At 39.0% G+C, this 10,996-nt stretch overlaps 2 protein-coding genes across 2 annotated transcripts; one reads left to right on the top strand and one right to left on the bottom strand.

The window, feature by feature from the left end:
• The first annotated feature begins 1,299 nt into the window (after window positions 1-1,299).
• Window positions 1,300-3,398, top strand: LOC122658554 (uncharacterized protein At3g17950-like). The gene is made up of 3 exons (XM_043853569.1): window positions 1,300-1,548; window positions 1,743-1,892; window positions 2,742-3,398. The coding sequence occupies exons 1-3, from the start codon at window positions 1,537-1,539 to the stop codon at window positions 3,222-3,224; spliced, it is 645 nt and encodes a 214-aa protein (XP_043709504.1). The 5' UTR covers window positions 1,300-1,536; the 3' UTR covers window positions 3,225-3,398.
• Window positions 3,399-7,398: 4,000 nt separating this feature from the next.
• LOC122648071 (putative E3 ubiquitin-protein ligase XBAT31) lies at window positions 7,399-10,745 on the bottom strand. Its single transcript, XM_043841343.1, has 8 exons — window positions 10,525-10,745; window positions 10,357-10,416; window positions 10,166-10,237; window positions 9,913-10,034; window positions 9,674-9,814; window positions 9,480-9,587; window positions 8,952-9,216; window positions 7,399-8,267 (listed from the first exon to the last, which is right to left on the bottom strand). Exons 1-8 carry the CDS (start codon window positions 10,705-10,707, stop codon window positions 7,878-7,880), a joined length of 1,341 nt encoding a protein of 446 aa, XP_043697278.1. The 5' UTR covers window positions 10,708-10,745; the 3' UTR covers window positions 7,399-7,877.
• Window positions 10,746-10,996: the final 251 nt, after the last annotated feature.

Genomic DNA, 10,996 nt, shown 5'->3' with positions numbered 1-10,996 from the left:
ATGCAGCTACAACTCTCAACAATTCTAGATGGCAAAGGAGAAAGGAGAATCCTCATACATCGAATAATGAGTCAGAGCCTTCTGCATGCGTACTCTCCTAGTGATATTGTATAGATTATCTCACCATATTTGACGTGGTATCAGAATTGGGTTTGTTTATTGTCTTTCTTAATTATCTTTCCATTTGTAGAGTTAGATATGCTAAAACTACGTGAGGAGATCAGGGGAAAAGTATTGGGTTATTTCCACCTAATAGCTTAAGTTTTTGTGTAATTGTATAGATTATCTCACCATATTTAGCATGGTATCAGAGTTGGGTTTGTTTATTGTCTTTCTTAATTATCTTTCCATTTGTAGAGCTAGATATGCTAAAACTACGTGAGGAGATCAGGGGAAAAGTGTTGGGTTATTTCCACCTAATAGTTTAAGTTTTTGTCTTGGAATCCCAAAGGGTAGGGGTACTATCTCATTATATTTAACATGGTTGCCATCCTTCGGTTATTTGTCTACTTGCAAGGTCAAGTATACCAAAGTTACACATGAGAAGGTGAGTTGAGATTTAACAGTAATAGTCTATTTATGGACTATTCCACTATCTATTTAATTAGGATTGAATAGGCATGCCAAGAAATGTGATCTATGCACGGCTTATGATGGCATTGATGTTTTCTAACAGAGGAAGAGGATGACACTAGGGCCGCGATGGAGTGTGATGGGGTGGTAGGGTAGTCAGGTTGATACGTACCTGACAAATGTGAGGTCGTTTTTGGGCCCAGAAAGGACCAAAGCTACAGCTGAATCTAAAACATCCCTCCCTGGTCACACGGTCACACCAGTAGGTCAGGAAGACGCTGGATTCTTTGACTACATTTGACTACTGGATATTGAGGATTTTAAAAAAAAAATACAATAATTGCAATCCCAAATGGGATTTGATGGTGCATTGCAACAAAATGAGGAGTTTATAGTATAGATTCAGACTCATCCAATGATTATACCCCTATCAGAATCTTTTGCATTTTGAACTTTGTTATGCAGTGTTTGGCACATTAGCTAGAAAAATTGTCAAATCCAGATGATGGGGTAATTTTGGTCATTTAGCTGAAAGGTGCCGCTGCTGCTGCATCCCTCTCCCTCTCCCACCTCCCAGGTCTGACTCTCTTTCCTTTTCTTCTTTAAAGCACAATAATTATTTGTTTCTTTCTTTGATCTGCCATCTGAGGAGGTGTGGTCTGTCATGGAAACAGAGATAGCGGAGAAAGCGTTTATATATGGTAGGACCTCTCAGCCTCACATTGGTCTCTCTCTCTTTCTTACTCTTCCTCCCTTCTTTCTTGTTCTAGTAATTCTTTCTTTCTCTTCCCGTGTTTGCCGTTCTTGGGCTACATGGATGACCTATGGTTACAGTTTTCATGGTCACTGTCTGTGTAAACAATGACTTTTCTCTTCTGCAGTGTTCTCAAAGATGAAAACTCTTGTGAAGTGACATCGGACTTGTCTTGGTAAATCAATCAGACCCAGCGTACTTCAGGAGCTATGGCTCAACAGGTGATTTACCTATTAGCTATTCCCTTTCGGATTTTTCATTTTTCACTTCGACAGTTCGATGGGTCTCTTCACTTTTGAGTTTTTCGTCATCTCCTGTTTATCTTCTTCTTATTCTACTCACTTGTCTTGTCTTTTGCTATTCTGTTCTCTTGTTGGAAAAAATTTCACTTTTCTTATGATCATTTTGATGGCAGGAAGATGGATGGCCTCTGGGTTTGCAACCATTAAATGTGAGAGTTGGGTTGGTTAGGAATAGTAATTACTCTGGATCAATTTCATTCAACACTTTGATCACTGGTTCTCCAAGTTCCTCTACGGATTCTTCATCAGATTTGGATACAGAGGTAGGTTATAAAAAGTAGAATTAATTTAGAAAGCCCCATTTTACTTTTTTCTACTATTATTCTTAGTTCCTTTTCCCCTCTCTCTGTCTCCCTTTCCTTCCTTCTACTATTTGGTGGTTCTGATAGTATGCTTTCTTTTCCCTGTCTCTTTTGAAATGCCATTCACTCCAGTGTTTCCACATGGTGGTGGTCTACAATGATGTTTGACTCCTTGCTTCATTGGATGTCCTTTCTTACTATTTCATACACTGTACAGAAACCAATCCCTAATGGGCTCAATTGGGGACTGTGTGATGTGATGCTTCACTCACACACATTCAAATTCACCACTGTAGTCATTTGAGAAGTCACATTGTAAAACATCAGATTATTCGGCAGTAAGAACTGATAATGTTTAGTGTTTGTCCTCTGTGGGATGTGGGACTAGAAGGGATCCGAGGGTAATGTGCAAGTGAAAAAAGATCATTCCTTTACACAAAAATGATTATTACAGAAATTTGAAACATTTGGGCACCTTCTTGATGTTTAAGTTACTCACTGAAACATGTTAATTATCCATATTTTAATTTTGTTCCTGCAAAAATGAAAAGATTATAATAAATTAGCTGCATCTAGTTTGGGTATGGAGAAAACTCTCTGAAAGAACCCAATTTGGGACTAAACCCACACACATTAGAAACAAATTTTCAAAAATTTATTGAGGCTCACTGAATTTCAAATGTCGTCTCCATCTTTAATTAATTGAGTTTCTCATTGAGATATACATACAAATACCTTCTACCCTCTTTTTGTTTCTGTGATTTTTTACTTTTCCGTTAAAGTTTTTGACTTCCTACATCTTTGTTTCAGTCCACAGGATCCTTCTTCCACGACAAGAGCATGACACTTGGAAGCCTCATTGGTGTGTCCAGCATTCTAGAGCTCTCAGGAAGATCAGGTGGAGGAAGAAGAACAGAAGCCTTGAGAAGCAGGAAGAGTTACAAGTCCAAAACTTGGTTCTTCTCTCTATGCTCGAGAGGTGAAGATAGTCCTGATGGACTGAACAACCCTCCTCCATCCCTGGGCCATTTTCTTGAAGCAGAGAGAAGAGCAGCTAACGATTACAGGAGAAATCAGAGTCCAACTATTTATGAAGCCGACGAGTATGGCCGAGCAAGGAATGGGTCTGAACCAAATCCACTATTCGTTGATGGCCGCATAGCACCTCCTCAGTCAACAAACTCATGGTTTGATTCAGAAGTTGGTGGGTCATCCCACAACCACAAGAGCTTGGACCATGGAAATGGGTTCCCTGTTCCAGTACTGTTTTCATGTGTGTGTGGACAACCCTAAGCAATTGAAGCATCATTTACACATCAGTCGCCAGAACCCCCTTTTTTCTTATATGGAGTTATGCTTCTGTCTCACTATTGGAATTTTAGAATAGGATTCCTTTGTTCTCTTTGTTTTGCAGTTTGGAATATGATTTCACGTTCTACAATCTCAATAAAATTTCAATTCCTTCCATATTTTCTAAATCACCCCCTTTTCTTACCCTAACCCTTTATCAGCTTGTATCAGGCTTTTTAATGAGACTTTTTTTTTTTATGACAATTTTTGTAACTGAGACTTGGCAAGGGTGGTAATACCAAAATTTTTAACCCACAAATAGGCCCAGCCCAAACTTCGAAACTCAGGTATCAAGTTTTATTTGAAATGGAGTTCTCAGTGAGGGAGAGGGTTCGCTGTACAAGGCTACAAGCGGCATAGTGGGAGAGTACCAATGAGGTGAGATAAAATAATATTGTATCATACATAGGAGGACAATAAGGTCATTTCATATGAGAAGAGGAGAGATCGATATAGAGATGCTAGAATATCTTCTCCTGCCAGCTCCGATAATCATTTCCCTTCTTGATATTAGATTTTTTTTAAAAAAATAAAATACAATGGAAACATGGTTTAAGGGATTAGTATCAGATCGGTAGAGACTAATATCAATTCTTAACCGATACGATACCTATCCACAGCTATCTGATTAAGGATAAAAATATAAATAAATTAATTTTCATTGAAATTTAAGGGTAAAACTGTCCGAACTGGACTAATATAAGTCGATCCAGATCGATATTATATTGGTATTGGCCAAGACTGATACCGATATCCCAATAACGATTACTAAAAACCCTAATTGGAAATGTTGAAATATATAGAGAAACAAATGATAAAAGATGGGTCGTATGACATATTGAAGCCCTAAAATTTGACGTGGTTAATTCAGAGAGTCTTTCATACTTCCAAAGATTAGGATTGGCTACATCAACCCTATTGTAGTCAAAGATGAAACTTGACATGGGGTAATTTAAAGTTGAAAGATATAACGGATCCTTGTGCCTCTATGTTTTTCGAAATCAAATCCTTCTAAGGTAAAGTGGTAACACCTTTTGTTATTAGACGACCTGTGTTTATTGGATCAAGTTTTCCTTCAACCCTGAGGAGAAGAGATAATTTCCTTTTCCCTAGTGATGTGATCTTGTGATTGGAACTCCTATGTCATCATAAACTCCTATCCTTTATTTTACGGGTTGAAAAATATCAATATTCATGCTATAAAGGGTATGTTCAGATCTCTGTGGTGACAAGATTCTCTCTTCACCATCCATGGTGTGCAGAGAAACTGAATTCTTTAAGCAGGCTGGGCATGCTAGCGCTATGCCCACATGGTGTTGCCTCTCTCCTTCCCCATGGAAAAGTCCATCTGCCTCTCCCATCACAGCCCTCCCTCCACATTAGGTAGGTAATAGGTATTAGTGTTCAGTTGCGTGGGGATATGGACTTTGTGATCACCCCTACCTTCCCCCAAAAACTTATTTACTACTTTTAGACCTTTAAAGCTGATTAGGATGGCAACCAGATGGATTAATTAAACTTCTTTTGGTAATCACTTTTCAGATGAGATGGTAAGGGAAAAAGATTTTTACTTGGTGGTGTTTTCTATTCCCTCTCACAGGACACCGTTAGATGACGCCTCTACTCCATGGGTAGATACCTAGGCGTGCTTACAACCCTCATTCTCTCCACACTAATATTTATTTTTCTGAACTTTCAAGTTTAAAAACTATTACTCTTCAACAATGTCGGCCGATCTTTTTTTTTTTTTTTTTTTTGGCATTCATTAAAAGCTATTAATATAATGTTTCATTTTCATAATAATATATATATTTTCTTCTGTATATTGGATGTCAATAACAATAGCATTTAGAGACTAGATGATCAAACATAGCAGCTAGCTTGATTATTTTGGGTAATGCAAAATATTATAATTTTTATGTATGATGCAAGTAACATATTATAATAGTAACATCTAATGTATTTTTTTATGTATCCATACCCAGTTGTCAGTCTTCATATTTAAATATGCACCTTTCCTGTATCTTAATATTAAAAAAAAAAAAAAAAAAAAAGAAGAAGAAGAAGAAGAAGATCTAATTAGGGTTTCAGTTTTGTTGGTTTGATAGATCTCCCACCATGGGTGATGGTTATTGTTCAAACTATGCATCTCTCTCTCCCACTATGGGTGATGGTTGTTGTTCAAATCTCATCTCTCTCTCTCTATAGATCAACTGTCAAATAAAACCACTAATTAAGAAGAGGAGGAAGAAAAACATTCCCTAGCATCTTCACTAACTATCCCTATAAAAAGAGGAATTCTGGTGAATGGTGACGATAGTGAACTTCAGATATTCTTCTGTGCATCAGCCCTTTATGCCTAAAAGAGAGTAGTTAATCTTTGGTTGTGTTTGATATACATTTTAAGTTGAGAACACATTTTGAGATTAAGCCCCCTATGAAATGATCAAAACCCCTTTGTTTTTACTGGGTTGGATCCTCCACCTCTTGCCACGGTTGGAAGAGAGCCGAATACATTTTGAAATGTGCTACCTAGCCTTTTCTACATTCTGGCTGAGAACAAGAATAGCCCATTACAAACAGCATTCTCATTCTATATTAGGAATGCATTTTTAAGAATACATACCAAACACAGCCCTCTTAGGAACCAAATTTTTTTTTTTTTTTTTTTTTTTCAGTCATTGAGAAATATCTGCACCTGATTCATGCTCTTAATAAGTTGAATAAGATTCAGTCATATTAGCAGCTTCAAGCAAGTCAAACCATAGCTCAGCATAACACAAAATTATAATTTAGAAAATGTTTTATGGGTCTTGCACTATTTAACATTAATTAGTGAAAGAGTAACGAATGAGAACACACCCAGTGCCCAGTGGTGGTTCCAAGATTTCAGATTAGAGACGTATTAATTTGACTTTCTTGCTTATTTAGCGATTGTTAATGATCTTTTGTATATATTACGGTCTTTGAGCTTAACGCGTGGACCTTTGAACCCTATGATAAAACAAAATAAACAATCAAAATTAAATATTTAACTATTAATTAGTTGCAATTTCTCTTTCTCTATCACTTTTTCTTTCTTGATATGTTAGATAGGAAGAGATATTTGTGAGGATCATCTACTTATAAACTAATAAGGGCTTTGGAAGCTGACTCTTCTCTACCTAACTTTGGACATATTCTCTCAGTTTTACTAGGAATTAGATTAATTAGGTTCCTTCCTTCTTCCTCTTCCATTCCTCATCCATAATAAAATTCTCTGCTAAGAACACTCTTTATTTTATGAGGATGATGATGATGATGATGAATTTTTCTCCTCTCAGGTTCCCTGCCCGGTCAGATTTGTAGGTTCCTCTCATAGGAGATCGGAAATGACGATCTCACCCCCTTGGACCTTCATACATTATATCAGGAATCTAGACTCTTATAAAAAGATGCTTCTTGTTGTTGTCACTCAAGTGGTGAACTTAGAAATTGTCACCTTCTTAAGAGTAGCAATAGTTGTAAAGGCCAAAAATGGACAGACCAGACCAGACATAGACGAATGCTTGCATTTCTGTCTTCTATTGGTCCCACAATGGAAGGATGACATGTACTATCCACCATACGTGGCAAGATTGGATCCAATCATACTCAGACGAGTATAATAATGTGGGTCCGTTTTGAAGGATTGGGGTTGTTTGGGTTGGGTTGGGTTGGGTGCAAGGTAACTCCCATACGGACGTGACCTGTCCCATCCTCTGCTGCCAGGAAACCTCATACTACTCTGGGCTTATCTCATAAAAGTCATGTAACAAGAAAACAAAAGCCCATCTGAAATGGGGGCCCACACTCCCCAGTTGGGTAAGCTTTTTTGTCCTTCTGGTTGGTTGTATCCTCTCAATCATTGAGTTCTTCTTCAAACGCTTTCAAGATTGGTTGAAGGGCCAAGTCATTGGCTAACCATATTTACCCACTTTGCCAACTCAAAGTATCTCTAGTTCCTTCCAAATCCACGTGTTGATATCATATTGGTTACATACATTGCAATTTAACATTAAAGACAATTCAATAATTCACCATACTCCACATCTTTTTAAACTTCAACTTTTTTTTTTTTTTTTTCTTTCTGTTTCTCTTGAATAAATAACTTTCAGATCATGAAAACCCTATACAGGGACATAAATAACAAGAAAAAACAAAATAAATGGATATAACATTACACCCTTCTCAGAGAAATGATAATGGAAAACTGAAAAAGGAAAGAAGAGGTTGGTAGATCCAGAGCTTAAACTGGAGTTGATAGGTAAATTTGTTACCTTTGTAGCACCAAATTGAAGAATGGTGTTTTTTCTTTTCCTTACAAAACAAGAATTTTCTCCTACTTAGTCGACAGACTCTCGAAAGCACCACTGCTGCTTCAACAATCTTAATAACTAAACAAAGCTACAACAATTAAGACTCAAATGCAAAATCAACCAACCCAAACCTGCAAAGGCTTCTTGCTTATTTTGATCCCATCCTCCTATGCCTTCAATACCGAAATCTACATAGCTATGGAGTCCATCTATATATATAGCAAGAGAGATTGAGAGAGAGATAAACCATCTTCCCTGGTCATGGTTTATCAACCCAATCACTGCTGTCAGCAGCAATCCTTCCTGAACCGCGGGCACCCATCTTCCCAAATGAACCCACGGCTGACAAGCCCTTGAAGCTGCTGCTGCCCTCGCTAAAGTTTCGGGACTTCCTTGACTTCCTTATCTTCGAGCAATTGGTGTCCCAGTCCATTTCATCCTTGGTCTTGCTCTTGACAACCACCAGTTGGACGATGCTGCTACGGCAAAATGGGCAGACAGGGGCACTCATGCATGCTGTATTCGGGTTTGGCTTGTTGTGGCAGCACAAAGCTAGAGTGCATTGAGCACACATCTGGTGGCCACAGTCTCTGACCTCAATTGTGCAGATCTGGTCAAAGCAGATGCAGCACATCTCGTTGTCGCTCTCCTGTACAAGATTATTCTTCCAGTGAGCTATTGGAAGGGAATCATATTTGATAACTCAGTTGTGAAAATTTCTATAAACATGAAAAATACAAGAAAATGTATTCATCTTTCTCCAACTCAAAGAATTAACATATTATCTTCCTGCTCAGTGCCATATTTCGATCAAATAAATCACTAATTGGAAACAAGAACCTAAAAATAAGCCACCGAGGATGATATCTGTCTATAGCACGATGCCTATCAACTTCATCAGACTACTAAATGTCTAGTTTCTTTCAATGATATAAATGAGGAAGCCTCTAGCTCTATGAGCACTCTTTTCGATCACCATATGGATGGTTATAAATACAGAAGTTTACAACAAGATATTCCAGCTGAATTGAGAAATCTTTAAGTACAAGTATAAAACAAGTTATTCCTGATGATTTCCTGAATTGAGAAATCTCAAACACTCTATTTCTAACATCTATCTCATTTTATTGGGGAAATCCTGCAAGAGAAATCTCGTGCATTTCCAGACTACCATACTCACTAATAACACCTTTACATGGGGTTGATAATGAGAATGATTTAACTTTCAAGCACATCTCAAGAAATAAACCTTACTTTTTCATCATAACTTTTCAGGGTCAATATTAAACGGAAGAGATGGACCTTAGAGTAGAAGTGGAATAAGGAAAATCACCTCAGAGATATTGTCATCGAGACTGGAGTCTCCATCAGAATGTGAAGGCGACGGAAGTGAACATGCCATCCCCTTCAAGATGCACTTCTCCCTTTCCTTGTTTGCTTCCATAAGGGCCCTCTCCAGCAAGACTTTTGCCTCTGGATTAAGTTCACTAATGAATTTCAAAGGCGATGGCCACACAAGAGGCTCTGCTGAGGATGGGTTCAGCAGGGCTGCACATGCTCTGTGCTTGTATTTCAAAGCAACCCCGTGTGGTATTCTCCTGCAGGGACCAATTTTAGTCATTACAGATCATATATTCAAACTTTAGGACTCAGTCATCAACAAATTGCAAAAAGCTTCTAAAATAATTCTCCCACCAACAAAATCTAGTTCCAGATTCATCACCGGCTAAAAACACTACTAAAAAATGGACAAGTTAATGAGTTCACCAGTTTCTAGCACTGAGTGTCTACTTCAGACAATCAGCCTTGATAATACAGTTATTTCCTAATTTCAGCATCAACAAGAACAAACAAAATTTACCCAGATGAGTCTCTTTGAAGGCGATCTGCGCCCCACGCAAGCAGTTCCCGTACACAATCCAATGAACCTCCTCGTGCTGCCAAATGAAGTGGAGTGCTCCCTGGGCAGCTGCAATTAGGAACCTATCAATTTCAGAGACTGCTATTATTACTGAAACAATAGACAAAGAGGGGCCTGATGTAATGGATCATTACCCAAATCCGCCCGAAGAGGCACATACAAGAGCACCACTATCTAACAAGATATGAACACAATCAGCCCGTCTTTGTCGGGCCGCTAAGTGTAAAGGAGTAGCTCCGCCGTCATCTCTAACATTCACAAAGCGTGCGAATCCCCTGCAAAGTAATCCCAGTTACAAAGATGCCCTTGAAACATTTTCATCCAGAAGATGTAACCAAGTGGATTAGGAATAGATAAAGAAGGAAGCACCCACCAAGATTCGGCAACAGGGCTCGAATGGGCACTTGAGAGAATGGCTTGAAGGCAATCGGAATGTCCGTAATAAGCAGCATAGTGTAAGCAAGTCCTTCCGTTGGCAGAATCAAACATCAAAATCTGGTAATGGAGTTTACACAAGACCCATATCAATCATCCACCATTGCGGTTTAAAATTTACGAAAAAATTGGAACGCGGGTGGGGGGAAATCAACAGAAAGAAGGAGAAAGCTAGGATTTTTTTTACATACATTCGCCCCGGCTTGAAGGAGCTTCCGCACGCAGGAGCTCTTGCCGTGCATTGCAGCCATCATAAGTGGAGTCTGATTTAACCGGAGATAAAAGAAAAGACACAATAAGCATATGATAGGGAAAGGGCCGAGATCAAGCATTTCCAGGAAGAGAGAAGCGATGTCTTCATCTGATTAATACAGGAGCTCACCTGCTTGTGACGATTTAAGATATCGGGTTGAACAGATCGATCTAAAAGGAAGGACATAACCTGTTCATCATCAAACACCAAAAATAATTAATATCAAGGGAAGAAAAAGAAAACCCACAAAAGGGCATCAAACAAAGAGTGAGACAAGAGAGCGGAAAGAGAACCAACCTCGATCTGACCATAAGCAGCAGCGATATGAAGGGGAGAAAGCTTATCATAGACAGACGACTGATGCAGAAGAGTCGGGTCTCTCTCCAAAAGGGCAACAACCGCGTCTAGGTCCCCAATTTGAACAGCACTACTGAAGCGGCCATGTTCCTCCCCGACTCTGCAACTCAGTCCCTGACCCATCTCCTTCCCCCCACTCTTTCTCTTCTCTCTCCCCGGCCTCTAGTCGTTTCACATCCAACAGAAGGGGACAAAGACCAGCACCGGGTACCACCGAATCCTGCGCCTCTTTCCTCAGAAGGCAACAAATGATGCCTGTGATCCCTCAAAAGAAGGAGTGATCACACCCAAACTACTTCAGTATTTAGAATCAGAAAGAAAGAGAAAGAGAGTGTGGAACTCTGGATATGAAAACGGGGAATGAGTAATTAGTAGGATGGGCAGCTGACAGTGGAGAGGAGAGGAGAGGAGG

This window comes from Telopea speciosissima, chromosome 1 (assembly GCF_018873765.1).
Source record: "Telopea speciosissima isolate NSW1024214 ecotype Mountain lineage chromosome 1, Tspe_v1, whole genome shotgun sequence".
Lineage (NCBI taxonomy): Eukaryota > Viridiplantae > Streptophyta > Magnoliopsida > Proteales > Proteaceae > Telopea > Telopea speciosissima.
This window is presented reverse-complemented; position numbering and strand designations above follow the sequence as displayed.